Raw genomic sequence first — 21,875 nt, 5'->3', positions numbered from 1 at the left:
TTCAAACTTTTAAAAACCAAATTAAATGCGCTTACTGTGTCGTATTAGGAAGAAATGCAATTGATACTAATTGATTATGTTTTCGTAATTAGAAAGGGAGTTTTGAAAAATTATAATTCAACCTTTTAAAAACCAAATTAAATGAGCTCATTGTGTCGTATTAGGAAGAAATGCAATTGTTACTAATTGATGTTGGATAATATTTGTTGTATATGGAGGGATAAAATGCTTTCAATATGGATCACCTTGGATGAGATTTAATCTATCAAGAATAAGATGAAACAAAAGTTGGAAATATAGCTTTAGAGAAAGGGTTTTTAATAGCTAAAAGAGATTGTCTTTTATTACCGGACAAAATCAATATTAGACTTAATTAGACTTAATTACAGGAATATAATCACTATTAATGAATCTATAATTAGACTTAATTATAGCAATATAATCACTATTAATGGGTCTATAATTAGTTTTAATTACAGATGTTATGTTAGAAAAAGAATTTGTACGGTTTTGTACGGTTCTAATGCTATGGTTATATATATGTATCATTACTATAGATGAAAGACAGATTGAATAAAACAGAAAATATTCTTTCATGGTATCAGAGCACAAAACTCTGATACCCGACAAACACAAAGCAAAGGCAACGGTGCACAACCATGGCAGATGCACCAGAAAAGAATAATGCCAACAAAGCAGAGCACGAAGGAGGAGGTGCTAAGAAGAACTACTCGCCATATGATCTCAACGCGAGTGACAATCCCGGAAACATAATCACGCAAGTCCAATTGCGCGGAGAAAATTACGACGAATGGGCAAGAGCAGTAAAGATCTCGCTTCGTGCCCGGAGAAAATGGGGCTTCATTGATGGAACATGATCCTGCCTGTTGACCGGAGCGCTGGAGAATGCCTCGTCAAAGGATCGACGTGCGTGCCGCTTCTCACCTCCGTTCCTTTTCGGGATCTATCTCAAGAACCTGCAAAGAAACGATACGGCGCCACTGCGGCTGATCGCACTCTGACGCTCAAGTCAGTGACGGTATCACCAAATACTAAGAACGAGAACCGTGCAAATCCTCTCTCACAATCAGCTCTATCACTCGCAAGCGTAAAGTGTATGAACTGAACGTGCGTACCTCAGAAAGTCTGTTAAGAACTCTTATATACCTGGTGGCTTTCTCTCTCCTGGCAGTTACAGACTTGGACACGTGGCTTGCATCCAACTGTACACGTGCCATCATCTGGAGGCTCCCTGACTTGGCGCTGCTTCTACTCTCATTTTGGCTAAGTTACTTAAGCATGGTACTGCCCAGTGCATAGCTAACTTAGGAGTGCGATCTCTACTGGAACTGGCGAGTTAGGGCCTTCATACACCTCCCCTGTGGTCTCGCCGGCCGCCTTCATAATCTGCTTCTCCTTCATCTTCGGCGATGTGCTTGTTCTGGCGATCTCCGACTGCTTGGTCGCCTGAGTCTACATCTGGCGACTTCATCTTCAACCTGGCGATCGCCTATTCTGGTAAACTGGAAATCGGAACACGCCAACTTAACAACTGGCGACTACACGTGCCTCCCGACTTCCTTCCTATCTGCCAACCTGGTGCCTTGTCAACACGCCTACACTGTAGCAGTATGCCACGTCATCACACCCGACCACCAGGGCGGTACACAAGCCCCCCAGTCTTAAGCGAAGACTTGTCTAGCGAAAAGACTGAAAGAGCCTTCGCTAACACTGATCTACGTGGCACTGACGCAGAATTCCAAGCGATTGTACTTTCCGCTGCTCTGACGCTCCACCAACCCCTTCACTCATCGTTCGACACGTGGCTTCATCAACGGCCCTCTTCATCTGCCGTTAGCGCTTCCTAAAATTATTTCGAAAACCCTTAAACCCGTTACGCTCCACTGTTCCATCACTTTCTTCGTGCTTGCAAACGCTCTCACTTCCTTCTGCGAAAGCTCTCGACGTTCTTCAAAGCTCTAGATCACCATCTCCCTTTACTGTCTTCCTGATCATCGAAAGGTAACTACTTTCCTTCATCTGCTGGGTTTCCTTGCATTTTCACCGATTTGCATCATCCTGTAACTGCTTGGTGCATACGCTGTGGGTTGTTTTTCCATTTCTCCTTCTGCGTAGCTTAGGGCTTTGTCGATCGTCGCAACAAACCCACATTCGTTCGTCTTTCACCTTCCTTCTATGATCGAGTCAGCCTTTGTAACCCTCCTGACCATTTTTCCTTTCTTCTTCCTTTGCAGCTGCCATCATGACTCGCACCAAGATTACCCCGAACCCCCCTCCATCAGCGCGAAACCTTCCTTCACAAGCACACGACTCAACACAAGTTCGTGGTGCTTCCTCTTTGCAGGCTGAGAGGCCTGCATCTTCCCAATCTGCCCTGGCCCAGGCGACTCCATCTAACGCTGGAAGAGCCCCCGTCCCTCTGCCAGACTTCAAAACTCTATACCCCTGGGCTAACCCGACTCTTCTGAAGGAGACCTCGTCGGTGAACACTGCGGGAGCGGTTCTGCGGTTGACTAATGGGGACGAGGCCCATCAATCGTTTCACAAGGAGCACGACGAGAGAATGATGGTGCTGCCTTGCCCCGCCGCTCTGCCAGTGTGTGTCGATGACAAAGTGAGCGCCGATGGGCCCTTCTGCTTCGTCTACACCACTTTCTTCAAGAAGGTCAAGCTCAGGTTCCCTCTCACTCGATTCGAGAGGGAACTCTTGACCGAGCTCAACATCGCTGCCGCCCAGCTTCACCCCAACAGCTGGGCGTTTGTTCGAGCCTTCGAAATAACGTGCGACCACCTGGGGTTGCCCGCGTCGGTGGACGTGTTTTTGTTCCTTTTTGAGGCCAAGCACCCAGGCGACCGCCTGTGGGTCAGCTTGAATGCAATTGCTGGGAGATCCATTTTTACCATCTTCCAGCAATCGTACAAAGACTGGAAGGGGAAGTTCATCCAAGTACGTGCAAACGATAAGGACACCTCCCTTCTTGATGGCTTCCCCTTGTACTGGGTGGACAAGGGGAAAAAGGAGTCCAAGAGCTGCTTCAGGAGGCCCAGAAGTCCTGATAGCATGGGAGCATTGGACCGAGACCTCTGTCTATTCTGGAAGAGGGTGGCGGATGCCAATATAACATTCCTGACCCCCACCCTGATCTCCTTCGAATTCTTTGAGGACCAGCTAGAATTCCAAATAGGTTAGGACATCCAAACTGTTGCTTTGATACTGCATTTGATACTGCTTCTAATACTGCTTCTGGGCGTCTTGTGCAATACGCACAAGACTTTGGTTTTACCTTTTCTGCATATACTACCTGTTTTGCTGTTTTATTACCTCACACACTTATCTTTTTCTTCTCTGAGCTAACTCATGCATTTTCGTTTCATGCAGACACCATGTTGGGTAGAAACATGCTCGCCGAATTAAAGGCGCTCGCCCGAAACCACGGGTTGGCGACCGGTTCCCAAACGGTGCCCAACTCGGTGGTCGAGAAAGCCATTGTTCATGGGCGATCACCGCCCAAGGAACCCACCCAGCGCAAGAAACTGGTCCTTAAGAGACCCAAGCGAAAAGCCCCTCAAATCGTCCAAGAGGAGGAAGAAGAGGACGACGAGGTCACAGAGGATGGCCTTGTTACGAAAAGGAAGAGGGTGGCACCATCTTCTCCACCTGCTCAACCCCCTCTTCCAACCTCAACACCACCATCAACGCCTGCTCCTCCTCCCTCATCGCCAACACCACAAGCCCCTTCATCACCAGTCCAAGCAGTTCCACTGGCCACTGCGCCACCTGCAGCTGAGGCCCAAGAGCCAAACTTCTTGGAGGACCCCCCAAGCGCCTCTACGCCACATATGTCAGCAGGAGGGGGCCCCCCTTCAAACACTTCAGCTGCAGGAAACGTTCCAATCGGGGATGAGGTTGCTCATACCTCTCCAATTCTAATTACCGAATCCCCGATTGCGTCGCCACGCCAGGAAGCAACCACTGAAAATCCTGCTAAGGAAGGTGGCGGCGAGAACCCTCAACAAGCCCCCCTGGCGCCTCTCCAAGCAGCAAACCTTTCCCTCGAAGTCACAAGGATGTGGGAACCTCTGACTGCCAAACTGAAAACCATAGCAGAGGATATCCCATCGATCATAACGAGGGCTGTGAAGAGCTCCACCAGGAGGCTTCAAGATGATCTCTTCAACCTCAAGACTGACAACAGCACCATGAGGCTCGAGGTGGAGAAATTGTCTGCCAATCTGACGCTCGCGGAGATGGAACACTCCCGAGTAGAAGACGCGATGAGCACCGAGCTCAGATTGGCGCGCCAGGAGGCCACCGACCTTCGCCGCAAGGTTCACGATCTTGCCCAAGAGAAGGTCGAGTTGGAAAGCAAAATCGTGCCTCTTCGCGCCAAGACGATCAACCTGGAGGCTCACATTCAAGCTGACGCCGCCAAGGTACAAAAACTGGAGCAAAGGTCGATCGATCGCGAGAAGCTACTTGGGCAAGTAGAAAAAGCGAGGGACGACGCCATGGCTGATCTCGCCGAGGCAAACAAGGAGAAAGGAAAGATGGCTGCCGAGTTGGCCCAAGCTCAAACGGAATCCAAGAAGGTTACTGACGACCTTCTCCATGCTCAAGAGACCAACGAACAACTCCGAAAACAGGTTGAAGAGCTGGAGCAGCAGAACAAGGAGCTCAAGAAACAGGTTGAAGAACTTCAAGGGGAAATTGAAGAACTTAAGCTAAATTCTGCTCAGATTCTGGTTGCTGGATTCGAAGCCGCTCGGGAACAATTCGCATGCCTATTCCCTGATCTCGACCTCAGCATGGTGTCGTTAAACAACGAAGTAGTAGATGGAAAGATCGTCCCCGCCGAAGACTAATCAATTCCACCTCATCTGCTACTTTATAATTTCCCTTGTATATACCTTGTAATAAAAACTCGTGCATATATGTTTTGAACAGATACTTATTTCAATCACAAAACTTGGATATTCTCTCCCCTGACTCCTTTTAAGCGCTTTAGCCTTCTTTGTATGTTTAGCTTTGTCGAATTTAACTTAGCAATTTTGCGAAGACGACTTTTGACGTAACTGCCTCGAGCCAATTCAAACTTAAGCGATAATCGCTTTAAACAACTTGTACTCTTGAGGCACTAACCTTATCATAAGAATTCCTTCCAAGCAACGAACTGTAACTCAATCATTGGCTCAAACAACGTCCCACTCGACCTGCTTTATCAAACAAGTCTTTCAACCTTCTCGCCGTGTTTGAACCTTTCCCGATCGCCAAGACCTCTTGGTAACATCAGCTTTTCCTAGCCTCATGCTTTGGCAATCGTTTCTTTATCTGGGGTAGAAGCGCCCTTTGGGATCTTCCTTTGCCCCCCTGAACTTCAGAGCAAAAGACCGGTTGACTAGGCGTTCTCTTCGAACCTACCTTAGCCACCTTCCATACTTCTTCCACCTTCTGCGCCATACCTGAACTCGTTCGAGACGAGAAGGATTTTATCTTGCCTATGCTCGCATGTAAGCGAGAAGGTCTTTAACTCGCCTGAACTCGCTCATCGGCGAGAAGGACTTTTTACTCGCCTGAACTCGCTCATCGGCGAGAAGGTTTTTAAATGGCCTTAGCTCGCACAACGGCGATAAGGACTTTATATGGTGCCTCAACTTGCCCAGGGTGTACATCTCCTCCCCCCTGGATGCACTGAGGACCTTTTTCTTTCTCGCCTGCACTCGCTCGACGGCAAGGAGGTCTTTAACTGGCCTTAGCTCGCACAACGGCGCTAAGGACTTTATATGGTGCCTCAACTTGCCCAGGGTGTACATCTCCTCCCCCCTGGATGCACTGAGGACCTTTTTCTTTCTCTCCTGGACTCGCTCGACGGCGAGGAGGTCTTTAACTGGCCTTAGCTCGCACAACGGCGATAAGGACTTTATATGGTGCCTCAACTTGCCCAGGGTGTACATCTCCTCCCCCCTGGATGCACTGAGGACCTTTTTCTTTCTCTCCTGCACTCGCTCGACGGCGAGGAGGTCTTTAACTGGCCTCAGGACGCGCGTGAGCGTTGAGGTCTCTCATCTGGTGCCTCCGATCGCCGAAAGACGATGAGGACTTTGAAAACTTAATTGGTGCCTCCGATCGCCGAAAAACGATGAGGACTTAAAACTTAACTGGTGCCTCCAATCGCCGAAAAACGATGAGGACTTAAAACTTAACTGGTGCCTCCAATCGCCGAAAAACGATGAGGACTTAAAACTTAACTGGTGCCTCCAATCGCCGAAAAAACGATGAGGACTTAAAACTTTTTAGAAAGCACGCGATATATCTTTTCTTGCCTTAAATCATGTACAAATGACAAGGTCTTTCTTCAAAACTTTCGAAAATAGCACACATGCAATCTGAAAACACCTTATACTTCGAAAACTCTTCTTTTATTGGGTGGCCTCATTAAAAACCCTCCTTAGGGAAAAAAGAGTGCCCCCTTCAAACTGTTTTAACAGAAACATTGTAATATAACATTGTGTTTGTCTTTACTTACAAGGCTCTTAACTATAGTACAACTTCAAGTGTGTGGCGTTCCAGGTGCGAGGAATCGCCCCTCCTTCCAGCGTTTCTAAGCGGTAGGCTCCGTTCCCGAGCGCCTCGGTTATTCTGAACGGTTCAGTCCACTTGGGTGATAGTTTATTCTCCATCTCGTACTGGTGGGCCTTCCTCATCACCAGATCGCCTTCTCTAAACTGCCTTGGCATCACCTTTGAGTTGTATCTTCGCTCGATCCTCCTCTTCACCGCCTCAGCCTTCAGCCTCGCCTCTTCCCTGACTTCATCCAGCAGATCCAGGTTCAGCCTTCTCTCTTCATTCGAGTCTTCCTCTACAAAGTTCTGGAATCTCGGCGAGCTCTCCTGGATCTCCACCGGAATCATGGCGTCGCACCCATAGACCAAGCTAAACGGGGTCTCATGGGTTCCTGACTGCTCGGTGGTGTGGTACGCCCAGACTATACGGGGCACCTCCTCAGCCCAACTTCCCTTGGCTTTCTCAAGCCTTCTCCTCAAACCTCTCAACAACACCCGATTAGCTGATTCCACCTGGCCATTTGTTTGAGGGTGCTCGACGGATGCAAACACTTGTTGAATTCCTACCCCTTCGCAAAGCTTTTTCAACAGGTGGCTTGCAAACTGCGTCCCATTATCTGACACCAGGCGCTTAGGCACTCCAAACCGGCACACGATGTTCTTCCATACAAAACCTTCGATCTTGTGTGCGGTGATCTGGGCCAATGGTTCTGCTTCAATCCACTTGGTGAAATACTCAATCGCCACCACCAAGTACTTCATTTGCCTGATCGCCAGCGGGAAAGGTCCCAGGATGTCGATTCCCCAAGTATGAAACGGCCAAGGGCTATAGATCGACTTCAACTCCTCGGGAGGTGCCTTATGCCAATCGGCGTGCTGCTGGCATTGTTTACAGCATTGGGCATATTTCTTGCAATCTTCTCTCATGGATGGCCAGTAGTAGCCCGCACGGAGAGTCCTAGCGGCCAGAGCTCGACCCCCGACGTGGCTTCCGCATATACCTTCGTGGAGCTCTGCCATGATTCTCGTGCACTTCTCGCCGTGTATACATTCCAGGAGCGGGTGAGTGAACCCAAACCTGTACAGATCGCCATCAATCAACGTATACTTGCTGGAATTTTTCTTTACCTTCCTAGCTTCTGTTGGATCCAGCGGGAGGAGGCCATCTGCCAAGCACCGCTTGTACTGTGTTATCCAAGTGTCTGGCTCATGGGCGGCGCAGACCTGCATCACGTCCACCTTCTCCCCTCGGCATGCTCTAACTCTCGGCGATCTCAGAGTTTCTTGCGTCAAAGACTTATGGCTTCTCGCTGCTTTTTCTGTCGACCTGCTTATCTGAAGGACCAGGTGATCTGCTACAAATGCCCTCGGCGTCTTCAGAGTTTCTTGAATCACCGTCCTCTGCCTACCCCCCTTGCCTGAGCTGGCGAGCTTAGCAAGCAAGTCAGCTCGGGCATTCTGCTCTCGGGGCACATGTACTACTTCAAAAGAGGCAAAGGAACTCTTCAATTCCTGCACATACGCCAAGTAAGCCGCCATTTGCGGATCTTTAGCCTGGAACTCGCCTGTTACTTGCCCTGTGACTAGCAGCGAGTCACTCTTAGCCATCAGCACCCTAGCTCCCATCTCCTTGGCCAGCAAAATCCCGGCGATCAGCGCCTCATACTCCGCTTGATTGTTGCTGGCTTTGAAAGCAAACCTCAAAGATTGTTCAATCAGCACGCCGTTGGGCCCTTCCAATATGACTCCAGCACCGCTGCCCTGCTGGTTCGACGATCCATCCACCGAAAGTACCCAACGGAAATCGTCTCCTTCAACCCGCGTCGCCTCTGATGAGAGTTCAACCACAAAATCTGCGAAGATTTGCCCCTTGATCGGGCCTCGAGGCTCGTACTTAATATCAAACTCTGACAACTCCACCGCCCACTTCACCATCCTTCCCGCAACGTCGGGTTTCTTCAAGACCTTCTGGATGGGCAGGTCAGTCATCACCAGTATTGTGAAACTGTGGAAGTAGTGGCGCAACCTCCTCGCCGAAAACACCACAGCCAGCGCAGCCTTCTCCAGGGCCTGATATCTCGTTTCTGGGCCCTGCAACACCTTGCTCACAAAATAAATAGGCTTCTGAGCCTGATCTTGATCCTGGGCGAGCACCGCACTCACCGCCCTCTCAGTCACAGCGAAGTACAGCCTGAGAGGGGTTCCCGCCAGCGGTTTGCACAGAACCGGCGGGCTCGCCAGATACTCTTTTAGTTTGACGAAAGCCTCCTCGCATTCTTTCGTCCATACGAACTTGTTGTTGCGTCGCAGACATTGAAAATAGGGATGCCCCTTTTCTCCGCTAGCCGACACGAAGCGAGATAGGGTTGCCATCCGACCTGTTAGCTGCTGGACTTCTTTCACCGTAGCCGGGCTTCTCATCGCCAAGATGGCGGCACACTTGTCTGGGTTAGCTTCTATCCCCCTTTCAGTCAAGAGAAAACCCAAAAACTTTCCAGCCTCCACGCCGAAAATGCATTTCTCCGGGTTGAGCTTTAACTTGAACTTGGCGATCGTCGTGAACAATTCTTCCAAGTCTTCGACGTGCTTGCTTTTCTCCTGCGAGGTCACGACCATGTCATCGACGTAGGCTTGCACGTTCCTTCCCAGCATTGGTGCAAGTACCCGATCCATCAACCTCTGGTACGTGGCCCCCGCGTTCTTCAGCCCAAACGGCATCACCTTATAGCAGTAGCACGACCTCTCCGTCATGAAGGCTGTCTTTTCTTCATCCATGGGATGCATCTCGATCTGATTATAGCCCGAGAAGGCATCCAGGAAACTCAGCAGCTTGCACCCTGCAGCACTATCAACCAGGGCATCAATGCTTGGTAAAGGATACGAATCCTTTGGGCAAGCTTTGTTTAGGTCGTTGAAATCGACGCACATGCGCCATTTCCCGTTACTCTTCTTCACCAGTACGACATTTGCCAACCATTCAGGGTACTGGACTTCCCTGATGTGGCCTGCAGCGAGGAGTTTCTGTGTTTCGTCCCTGATCGCCTGCCTCCTCTCCTCATTGAATTTTCTTCTCCTTTGTCGCACCGGTCTCACCATGTTGTCCATCGCCAGATGATGGCACAAGAAGTCGGGATCGATCCCGGGCATGTCCGAAGCGGACCAAGCAAACGCGTCTAGATGCCGCTCAATCACCTTGGCGATCTGGTCCTGGAGATCGACCTTCAGAGATCTTCCGAGCTTGAAAACTTTCCCTCCGATCTCCTTCTCGAGCCACTGCTCGACAGGTTTGGGCCTGGATTCTCTGACGATCACCGCCCTGGCGATTCCCTGTTCCCTTGCTTCCTCGGGGCGATTCCGCGTTTCTTCCTCCTCCAGGACGGCATTCCTCTCCCCCAGCTCAGCGTCTACCATCTCTACATCCCTTCCGGCGGCCTCCTCTGTTACCGGCGGTCTGGGCTTCACACCGGGAGGTGGGGTGGTTGTTACATAACTCACTGATCTTTTGTTTTTCAGGCTATTCTCATAGCACCTTTTCGCTTCTTTCTGATCAGACTTGATCGTGATCACCACCCCTTCCATGGACGGCAACTTCACCTTCATGTGCCGTGTCGACGGAATTGCGCCTATCCTGTTAAGAGTAGGCCTTCCCAACAGGATGTTATATGCTGAAGGGGCGTTTACGATGAGGTACTTGATTTTCTCCGTCCTCGACCCAGCCTCATCTGTAAACGTGGTTCTCAGCTCAATGTACCCCCTGACCTCCACCTGGTCACCAGCGAACCCATATAAGCACCCTCCATAGGGCCTTAGCTGGTCAAGGGGCAATTCCAGCTGCGTGAAAGTCGGCCAGAACATCACGTCTGCCGAGCTTCCTTGGTCCACCAGAACTTTGTGGACCTTCCTCCCTGCTGTTATCAACGAAATAACTATGGGATCGTTGTCATGAGGCACAACGTCCCGAAGATCCTGCTTTGTGAACGTAATGTCCACTTTCGGCGAGTGATCTTCAAACATGTCCACTGCCATCACCGATCGCGCATACTTTTTCCTCTGCGATGCGGTGCATCCACCACCTGAGAAACCCCCTGCAATGGTGTGGATCTCCCCATGGATAGGCATGATGGCATTTCATGTGTTCTTCTTGAATCAAAGTAGTGAAAGTGATGCGGAAGCAATGGGTGAGTGAAACAAAGCCCTCCTAGGAGTTGTGTTGGCTTTGAAGGTGCATGATGAGTATGGGTTTGAGAGGTTCGGCCAGCTCAAGGGAGAAAGGTGAAAGGATTGAAGTTTATAGCCTAGATTTCTAGGAGAAGTAAAGCTAGTGCACAAAATTGGCAGCATAACAATACTCAATTAAACTTGAAAATACAAGGTGTAGGCTCCTCCTTTTATAGGCTAAGGAGGACCATAATGCAACCCTAATGCTAGCCAAATGAAATGTAAATGTGAAGCACATGGGTGCACAAATGAGCACATGGGGAGGGGTGTGTCTAGTTTTTATGTTCACCCCCTCCATGGGCTTTCTAGGTGTTTTAGGTGCCAAAATTAATTCTAAGAAAATTACAAATAAAGTTCCTATGCTAATTTTGACAAGAAATTAAAGTCTACTCTACACTAGAGTTTATGGCATTTGAACATGTAAAAGAACGTCTTCTTGGATCCTCTTGGCCATAACTCTATGGTTAGCCCAAATCTACCCTTTGGTGGGCTTGCATGTGGGCTTGTGCTTGGGCCTCTTCCATCATCCCCTCCCTCTTGAAAAGGATTTGTCCTCAAATCCATTGCTTATTCTTCTTCATGGCTAGGGGAATGGATGTGGGTGGATGGTGTCCATCATCTCCTTCTCCTTGAGAAGATCTATCCTCAGATCTAGAGATTTGATCTCGGATAGCAGCCTCTTGCTTCTTCAACTATGCTTGCCCTCCCGGATCAAACGTCCACCTAAGGGAATTATCTAATAAAGCAAATGAGTTAGTTGAAGCAGTTATATACAAATCAATTTTATGAAGTTGCCATTTTTGTTTTTCTTTTGTTTTTGGCAACTTTTTACAATATTTCTCTTTTGATGGTTGCATGTGTTCTCTAATCCTCTCATGCTTTGTAAAATTTTAAATAGTGGTTACTTGTTCCTTAGGCATAATTCCTTTAGGAAGTGGTAACAACACAAAAAGAGAAAGAGGACTATGTTCACATACAACTTCAAATGTAGAAATATTAGTAGTCTTGTGGACTACTCTATTGTATGCATGCTCAATAGAAAAAGGATACTCATCCCAAGAATTGTGGTTGGCTTTCATGATTTCTCTAGGCATAGTAACAAGAGCTATGTTTTCAATTTTATTTTGACCATTCTTTTGAGGATGATAAGAATTTGAAAAGGACAACTTAGTTGCAAGTTTTTCCAAGAGAATCCTCAAATGATGGTTTTCAAATTTTGGAGCTCTATCCAACACTAAGTTTGAAGAGAAATCATGAAGACTTGTCACTTCTTTAAGGAAGAGTTTATCCATGTCTATGACAATGGAATCAAAACCTTTTGTTGTCCTAGGAAGATCTAATATGAAATTTAGGCTTATGTCTTCCCAAGGATCATTTGCAAAAGGTGAAGGAGTATAGAGTTCATGAGACATCGCCTTAGATGTATTTTTAAAACACGGAATGTATCTAGGGTAATGTCTTTGAACATCTTTTCTCATGGGTGACAATAATTTTCCTTTTAAAAGCTCTAGAGTTTTATCAACTGTATTTTGACCAATGAGTTCTCCTTCATGAAGAATTTCTCTTTTATGTGTGAAGGTAGTCTCGTTGATACAACCTTTGTTCATGGAAATTTCAATTCTTTGCAAAGGTTGTCTCAATAAGACATGACAAGTTTCTTTAGGCACTACTTCACATAAAAAATTGTCTTTGTAGATGCCTATAGATGACTTGACCTTCACTTGGTGATATCTTGGCATGTATGTAAAATAATCTACTAGATTTTTATCTATGCAAGCCTTTTTTAAGGATTCTTCTTTTTTTTCTAGGCTTGCAAGTGTTCCTTTACAAAAGGTAAGGCTAGGTTGTTCAACAAGAGGTATATTTTTAAATGTATTTTCAACAGTTCCTTCTTGTTGAATGACCTTGTGGGAAGGAACACTCTTCTCCCACGCCTTTTGTTTTCCAAGGGTTTTCTCTTGCTTTTCTATTTTTACATTTTCTTCACTCTCACTAGCTTCTTTTTCTTGGCTACTATTCTCATCTTTGTCCCTTAAGATCATAGATCTTTCATTGAAACATTGAGATGCTAATTGATCATTGCCAAGGTATTCTAAACATGGAATTTCTCTAGCTTGAGTGTGAGAGATATGCTTGGTTAGGTTTTCTTGTCTCTCTTTCCTAGCTCTCCTAGGGAATTGTTGATGATATTCATTTTTCCTAAGACTTTCTTCCCCAAGATAATCATGATGTTTAGAGCTAGATGCATGAGAATGTAATTTTTTTGAAAATTGAGACTTCTCATTCTTTGCTTTAGTCAATTCATTAGTTTTGATCTCATTCTCCAATTGTTTAGATGAAATGGATTGAATATCCTTAGTAAGTTGCTTCAAAAGAGATTTCAAGGATTTCACCTCACTTTTAAGAGATTTAGAGGAGTGAGAAGACATGACTAAAACTTTGTGTGTAGAAGTATTTTACCTTGAGAAAAATTTAGGGAAGTCAAAGAAGGTAGTCTTCCAGGTAAGGGAGGTGAGTCACAGTGGACTACTTAAATACCAAGCCTTTGCCTTAGCCAAAAACTATCCCTCAATGTCTTCACACAAAGCTTTCTCTTAGTAAACCACTTGGAACACAATTAAGTTGAGAAATCAGATTTTAATGCAAGAAAACAATGCATGCTAACTAATTAACAAAGCTAGACGGTTTTTAACAAAACTTAAACAAAATTAAACATGCAAAACGTATGTATGAAAGCAAAAGAAAAGCAATTACAAACAAGTAACAATTACTAATCAAGAAATTGCTATACTATTCGGCCCTAGGTGAGGCTTCTTGGACACTTTGAGCCCTTGAAGACACACTCACCGTCTAAAACGTAATTTAAAAGAGGTAATTAACAATAAACCAAGTTGTAAAGGAGATAAGAAAACCCCCTTTGTTGTTCCTCTTTTTGGTTAGTGCACTTTCTTTGTTGTCTTGATTGTTGATCTTCTAGGTGTTTGTAGTGTTTGTTTCAAGAAAGCTTGTTTCGCCTTAGCTTTGACTCCTCCTTAGAAAGTTGGCTTTAATTCTCCAATTTCCAGCACCTATTCACAAGGGCTTAACCTTAAACCAAGTCAATTTCCATGCACATAAGCACCAAGAGAGAAATAAATTCCAGCACCCAAAATGAGAGGTCAAGAAACAAAAGCAAGAAACAAATTTAATTGAAAGAAAACAGTACCACCAAAAGGATTTATAATATGACAACTTAGAAAGAGATTGAAGAAATTAAAGCAAACAATTAAAGGTACTCAATAAAAGTTGGCACACAAAAGGAATTCCTAAAGAAAAGCACTAGATTAGATGACCAAATAAAAAAACAGCACCACTGGAAAATGTTGTGGGCCAGAAAACGTGTTTGTTCCCCGATTTATGCTGAGCTGTAATTGTAAAATTTGTTTCTGAAATTTGGATGCAAGAAAATTCAGGATCTTATCTAAATTTTGGCTTTGGAATCACCTAAAACGCATGCACCATTTTTTTTTAATAATTTTTGCAAAATTGGTGTGCAGTTAGGCCAGCTGGAGCGCTCAAGATGTGCACTCTGATTTTGTAAGATTTATCATTTTTTTTCTGTTGCTTCTTTTGACCTCATTCTTTTTTTGTCTTTTCTATAACACTTTAAACTTGCATTTTCCAGAAAATCAGAATTTTCCTAAGGGTGGAAAATTTTTTTTAAACAAAACAGCCCAGAACAGAGAGATGATACAGGGGAAATCTGGAAAACTGGAAGAAAACAGCAAGATAACCAAAATTAACACAATGGAAATGTAAGAATGGAAATTGTGTAAGAACTAAGACACAATTATGAACTCAAACTAAAAATAAAAAGCACCAAAGGATCAAAATAACAGCAGATTAAAGCAATATAAAGAGACCCAAAAGCAAGAAACAATCAAGCCAAAAATAGGACTACTAAGAATTGTTGACAAATATGGATTCACATGACTTGACACAACATTTATAGATTCAGAAAATAAAGACTCAAAGCATAAAATGAAGCAATTATAAGAAAGCAATAAGGACTCAATTTCCTAAAAGAAAAACAGTCACACAATGGTGTAAGGAATCCTATCACAAGCTGCACAGAATTTGTTCAAGATCAGTTGAACAATTGTGCTTTGGTTGGATCTTCCATAAGCACACCAAGAACAATTTAAAATATAAAAACAGCAAGACAAGTAAGGAATTGAAATGACAAAGATGAAATAAAGAAGAACTGAAATTAAAAGACCAAGCTACTCATCTTGAAGAACCAAAAGCTCATGATACCAAATGATGGCATTTCATGTGTTCTTCTTGAATCAAAGTAGTGAAACTGATGCGGAAGCAATGGGTGAGTGAAACAAAGCCCTCCTAGGAGTTGTGTTGGCTTTGAAGGTGCATGATGAATATGGGTTTGAGAGGTTCGGCCAGCTCAAGGGAGAAAGGTGAAAGGATTGAAGTTTATAGCCTAGATTTCTAGGAGAAGTAAAGCTAGTGCACAAAATTGGCAGCATAACAATACTCAATTAAACTTGAAAATACAAGGTGTAGGCTCCTCCTTTTATAGGCTAAGGAGGACCATAATGCAACCCTAATGCTAGCCAAATGAAATGTAAATGTGAAGCACATGGGTGCACATGGCACATGGGTGCACAAATGAGCACATGGGGAGGGGTGTGTCTAGTTTTTATGTTCACCCCCTCCATGGGCTTTCTAGGTGTTTTAGGTGCCAAAATTAATTCTAAGAAAATTACAAATAAAGTTCCTATGCTAATTTTGACAAGAAATTAAAGTCTACTCTACACTAGAGTTTATGGCATTTGAACATGTAAAAGAACGTCTTCTTGGATCCTCTTGGCCATAACTCTATGGTTGGCCCAAATCTACCCTTTGGTGGGCTTGCATGTGGGCTTGTGCTTGGGCCTCTTCCATCAAGGCATCTCGTGTTGCTGGGCTTCCCCACCTGCTGGCTGGGAACTCGACGCTCCCCCCGTCCTCCTGTCCAGCAGATAGTCATTTAAGAACCCGCTCTTAACCAGATCGTCGAGCTGGTATCCTAAAGACAAACACGAGTCCAAAGTGTGGCCAAAACACTGGTGGAACTCACACCAGGTGTCCGGCTTTGACCCTAGCACCTTGTCGCCCATCTTCTCGGGTGCCTTCAACCTAGCAGATATGTTAGGGATAGCGATCAGGTCCGCTAGTCCCATGACGAATTTGTGCTTAGGCGGGCGATTGTACTCCCGGCGTGCTGGTTGCTGGCGTGCTGGTTGTTGGCGCGCCTGGCTTCTTCCCTTGTTTCTTCTGTCGTAAGGATGGCGAGTCCTCTGGTCTTTTCTGGCCGCCGCCGCCGTTTCCAGCACCCTCTGCGGCTGGATCCTGGTCTGGGCGCGTGGCCTGGCGGGAGCCACGCTGCCTCTCTTCTCGGCGACTTCACTCTCGTCGGCGATGTGGGCCACCGCAAGTCGCCTGACTTCTGCGAACGTCGCTGGATGAGCCCTAATCAAGGCCTCGCAGAATGGCCCTGGCTGCACGCCCTTCTTGAAGGCATAAACCAGCATTTCTTCATCCTTGGCCGGCGATCTGACCATCTGCGCTCCGAAGCGATTGAGGTAGTCTCTGAGGGACTCCCCATGGTACTGCCTTATATCAAACAGATCATAGGACACCCTGGGCGGTGCCTTATTCACAATGTACTGCTCGACGAAGATTTTCGAGAACTTTTGAAAATTGGTTATGTGGCCGTTAGGCAGGCTCACAAACCACTCCATCGCCGTTCCCTAGAGCATACTCACGAACAACTTGCAGTAGACGGCGTCCGACTATCCCGACAGCATCATCTGCGTGTGGAACGTGGTCAGATGAGCCTCTGGATCCTCCACGCCGGTAAAGACAGCCTTAACCGGAACCACGCTCGTGGGAATAGGCGCGTCGGTAATCGCCTGAACGAAAGGCATTGGGAAAACACGAGGTGGCGTAGACGGCGCCACCTCTTCAGTGGAAGAACGTCCTTGTTGCTCCTGATGAGCTCGACGCAGCTCCTCAGTCACCTTGCTGAGCTCCTCGTTTCTGGCGCGAGAGGCGACCAGGTCCTCATGTATCCTTGCCTGCTCTACGCGCGAGGCTTCCACAGTTGCCTGCAACGAGCGCATCATTTCTGCCATCTGCGCCATGGTCATGGCGGCGTCGCCTTCAGCAGCGACAGGCGCCACGGGACTGGAGCGATTGCTTCTCATTTTTCTCATTAACTTCAGCGAACCACAGGAATACAGCAAACAACACTCCAACCACGACCGAATCAGCGATCAATCGGAGAAAACTCAAGAAACTGCGCAAGAACTTCAAGAACACCCCAAACCTTCGAAGAAGAACCACAACTTCACCAAAAAACCACAGTTTCCCCGCGGACAGCCAAACAAACGAAAGAACTCGAACTTCCACCAAACAGATTGCGCGCAAGCGACAAAAGACCTCACTCCACCGATCGAAAAGCCAAACGAACGGTTCAAAACGCAGAGTCACCGAACGAAACTCAAAGAAACTGCGAACGACGGTTGCACCAGCACACAACCATGCCGAAAACCTCGAAAACTTTCACGAACTCACGCTGTGGATGGGAGCAAGTTTTACACGGCCCCACGGTGGGCGCCTGATGATCCTGCATGTTGACCGGAGCGCTGGAGAATGCCTCGTCAAAGGATCGACGTGCGCGCCGCTTCTCACCTCCGTTCCTTTTCGGGATCTATCTCAAGAACCTGCAAAGAAACGATACGGCGCCGCTGCGGCTGATCGCACTCCGACGCTCAAGTCAGTGACGGTATCACCAAATACTAAGAACGAGAACCGTGCAAATCCTCTCTCACAATCAGCTCTATCACTCGCAAGCGTAAAGTGTATGAACTGAACGTGCGTACCTCAGAAAGTCTGTTAAGAACTCTTATATACCTGGTGGCTTTCTCTCTCCTGGCAGTTACAGACTTGGACACGTGGCTTGCATCCAACTGTACACGTGCCATCATCTGGAGGCTCCCTGACTTGGCGCTGCTTCTACTCTCATTTTGGCTAAGTTACTTATGCATGGTACTGCCCAGTGCATAGCTAACTTAGGAGTGCGATCTCTACTGGAACTGGCGAGTTAGGGCCTTCATACACCTCCCCTGTGGTCTCGCCGGCCGCCTTCATAATCTGCCTCTCCTTCATCTTCGACGATGTGCTTGTTCTGGCGATCTCCGACTGCTTGGTCGCCTGAGTCTACATCTGGCGACTTCATCTTCAACCTGGCGATCGCCTATTCTGGTAAACTGGAAATCGGAACTCGCCAACTTAACAACTGGCGACTACACGTGCCTCCCGACTTCCTTCCTATCTGCCAACCTGGCGCCTTGTCAACACGCCTACACTGTAGCAGTATGCCACGTCATCACACCCGACCACCAGGGCGGTACAAAACACATATCCAACCAGAGGATGAGGCACCCGACCTTGAAGATTGGTGGACCGTGCAGTCCATGATTGTCTCTTGGATTCTAAACACCATTGAACCAAGCTTACGATCCACAGTAGCATATGCTGAGACTGCACATAACTTGTGGGAAGGCATTAAAGAAAGATTCTCGGTCGTGAATGGACCTAGAATTCAACAACTAAGATCAGACTTGTCAAGATGCAAGCAGGAGGGAATGATGGTGGCAACTTACTTTGGAAAATTGAAGGTCCTTTGGGATGAGCTTGCTAACAGTGACAAAATTCCATCCTGTACGTGTGGTGGATGCAAGTGTGGGATTGGTGCTCAGTTGGAAAAACGAAGGGAGGAGGAGAAGGTTCATCAACTCCTTATGGGGTTGGATGACGCAAGCTACGGGACAGTAAGATCAAACATTCTGGCCTCAGACCCATTGTCGTCTCTGAACCGCGTATATGCTATGTTGGTACAAGAAGAAAGAGTGAGAATGATGGCCAAATCAACGGAAGAAAGGGGGTTGGTCGTGGGTCTCGCGATGCAGGCCAACTACAAAGAAAAAGGGCGTGGAGATATGGTAGAAAAATTAATGACGTGCAGTCATTGCGGTAAAAATGGTCACGACATGAAGGGATGCTTCCAATTGATCGGATATCTCGAATGGTGGGGTGACAGACCAAAAATTGAAGGCAAATGGAACGGCAGGGGACGCCAAGGGATGCGAAACAAAGGTAACCCGACACGTGCAAATGTGGCACACGCTAGTGGAAGCAACAGTCAAGCCAACAATGACGACAAGAAACTTGAGATGGCAGGTCTGACCAATGAACAATGGAAGGTACTGGTTGATATGATCAGCAAACAAAAATCAAATGAATCAGAGAAAATGACTAGTAAGAGCATTTGGGATTTGTGGATTATTGACAGTGGGGCATCAAACCATATGACCGGGTCACTGGAAAATTTGAGTGAAAAGGAAACTATACAAGGGTGCCCCGTAGGGTTACCCGATGGTGAACGTGTTCTAGCTTGCGAACAGGGAACAGTGACTCAAGGACTTGAATTGAAAAATGTCCTTTATGTTCCCAAATTAAAATGCAATTTACTTTCAGTACCTCAATTGACGGATGAAGAAAATTGTGTTGTAACATTCACTGATAAATTGTGTATTATACAGGACCGCACTTCGAGGACGCTGATTGGAGCAAGTGAACGGAAAGATGGGCTTTATTGGTATCGTGGGGTACGGAAGACTCAAGCATGTCATGTCAAGATGGAAAATCAACTAGCACTTTGGCACCAAAGATTAGGACATCCGTCATTTAAGATTGTGCAAATGCTTCCTGATATAAGTGGGAAATGTACTCGTGATGAGTTGAATAAAGTTTGTGAAGTTTGTGAAAAATCGAAACAAACGAGAGATAAGTTTTTCTTAAGTGCGCATCAAGCTTTGAATATTTTTGATTTAATTCATTCTTACTTATGGGGTCCTTATAAAACTCCTTCATCCTGTGGTGCTTCATATTTTTTGACAATTGTGGATGATTGTTCACGGGCAGTTTGGATCTATTTGTTAAAAGAAAAAACAGAGGTATCAGTGACTTTGAAAAAAAATTTCACACTCGTTGAGAGGCAATACAACAAATGTGTTAAAATGGTTCGCTCTGACAATGGAACCGAATTCATGTGTCTAAAACAATATTTCATTCAACAAGGTATCCTTCACCAAACTTCCTGTGTCGGGACCCCGCAACAAAATGGACGCGTCGAACGCAAGCATCGGCATATTCTGAATGTTGCTCGGTCATTACGGTTTCAAGGCAATCTTCCCATTAAATTTTGGGGGGAATGCGTTTTGACTGCAGGCTACTTAATCAATCTCACACCATCCGCCATTCTAAATGGAAAAACCCCTTATGAAGTGATCCATGGATGTGTACCCAGTTACGCGCACTTACGAGTATTTGGTTCATTATGTTATGCTCATAATCAAAATAGACAGCGGGATAAATTTGATTGTCGTAGCCGAAAATGTGTGTTTGTCGGGTATCCATATGGCCAAAAAGGATGGAAATTATTTGATTTGGAAACATAAACTTTCTTTGTCTCTCGTGATGTACATTTTTTCGAAAATAAATTTCCATATTTTGAAGCCAAAAAGATGGACACTGCACCACCATTGCAAAACCCAATTATTGCCAACTCTTTAGAAACTGGAACGGACCCACATTTTCTTCATGAAGTTGCCTCCTCAAACCTAGATGAATGCATCGTCAACCAACCCATTGCATCTCCCATCCCAGCCAAGGAGGATACTACCCTCACAGATGACTTCGACCACACTATCAACGACTCCGATCCGTGTATAGAAGCCTCGACGCTACCCGCGGATCCACCGCCGCGTCCGACGGAGACGGCGTCGTCGGTTTCTTCACCACCGCTGACGGCCGCAGTTCCCCTTGGGCGAGGGCATCGCGCGAAGCTGCCTTCCGTACGGTTACGCGATTTTGTCGCAGCCACCACGATACCGTCAAGCCCCTCTGTTCCGTCACCTCCTTCAACAGAATCCTCAGGTGTTTCGTATCCTATACATGATTTTGTGAATTGTGATTCCTTTTCTAAACATCATCAAAGTTTTCTTGCCTCTTTACACACCGAGCAGGAACCCCTGTTCTTTTCTCAAGCGGTCCGAGAACCCCGGTGGCGTGATGCTATGGCACAAAAGATTCATGCTCTCGAACTCAATGACACCTGGAAACTCACCGCTCTCTCTCCTGGAAAGAAGGCACTTGGGTGTAAATGGATCTACAAAATCAAATACAACTCGGATGGAACAATTGAAAGATTCAAGGCTCGATTGGTAATTCTTGGCAATCATCAAGTGGAGGGTTTGGATTACAACGAGACGTTTTCTCCTGTCGTAAAGACGGTAACCATTCGCACAACTCTAGCAGTAGCAGCCGCAAAAGATTGGGAGCTTCATCAGATGGACGTTCACAATGCGTTTCTCCATGGTGATCTTGATGATGAGGTTTATATGAAACTCCCTCCTGGCTTCCAAGAATCTCAACCAGGGGCAGTGTGCAAGCTTCAAAAGTCTCTATATGGCCTCCGACAGGCCCCCAGGTGTTGGTTTGCTAAACTATCTTCTTCTCTCACTCGTTACGGCTTCCAACAATCCCCGAAGGATCATTCCCTGTTTACTCTCAATACTAATGATATACAGTTGGTTGTGCTAGTCTACGTTGATGATCTTGTGATTGCAGGGAATAATGGTACTGCCATCCAATGTTTTAAAGGCTACTTAAATCAATGCTTTCATATGAAAGATTTAGGCCGCCTCAAGTACTTCCTGGGGGTTGAAGTTGCTCGCTCCCCCAACGGAATCTTCCTTTGTCAGAGGAAATATGCCTTAGATATCATTACTGAAGTCGGATTGTTGGGTGCGAAGCCCGCCACTACACCATGTGAAGAAAATCACAAATTGAGCTCCGCTACTGGTTCTTTTCTTTCTGACCCGGCTACTTATCGTAGACTTGTTGGGAGGTTAATTTATCTGTGTTTTACTCGACCTGACCTTCCCTACAGTGTCCAAGCTTTATCTCAA

At 46.3% G+C, this 21,875-nt stretch overlaps 1 protein-coding gene across 1 annotated transcript; it reads left to right on the top strand.

Annotated features, from left to right (window-relative positions):
- Positions 1 to 659: 659 nt before the first annotated feature.
- LOC150027951 (uncharacterized) lies at positions 660 to 21,576 on the top strand. The gene is made up of 3 exons (XM_090300968.1): positions 660 to 874; positions 18,260 to 18,737; positions 21,535 to 21,576. Exons 1-3 carry the CDS (start codon positions 660 to 662, stop codon positions 21,574 to 21,576), a joined length of 735 nt encoding a protein of 244 aa, XP_090157094.1.
- The last annotated feature ends 299 nt before the right edge of the window (positions 21,577 to 21,875 follow it).

The sequence above is a fragment of the Phaseolus vulgaris genome, chromosome 4, assembly GCF_051622355.1.
Source record: "Phaseolus vulgaris cultivar YP4 chromosome 4, ASM5162235v1, whole genome shotgun sequence".
Classification (NCBI taxonomy): Eukaryota; Viridiplantae; Streptophyta; class Magnoliopsida; order Fabales; family Fabaceae; genus Phaseolus; species Phaseolus vulgaris.
Note: the sequence above shows the minus strand (reverse complement) of the source record. Positions and strands in the feature narration are given on the sequence as shown.

Coding starts and splice junctions, on each gene's coding strand:
- LOC150027951 (XM_090300968.1), top strand. CDS start 660: ATGGCAGATGCACCAGAAAAGAATAATGCCAACAAAGCAGAGCACGAA. Junction 875..18,259: donor TGGGGCTTCATTGATGGAAC/ATGATCCTGCCT, acceptor GCGGTACAAAAC/ACATATCCAACCAGAGGATG. Junction 18,738..21,534: donor ACCGCGTATATGCTATGTTG/GTACAAGAAGAA, acceptor TTGTGATTGCAG/GGAATAATGGTACTGCCATC.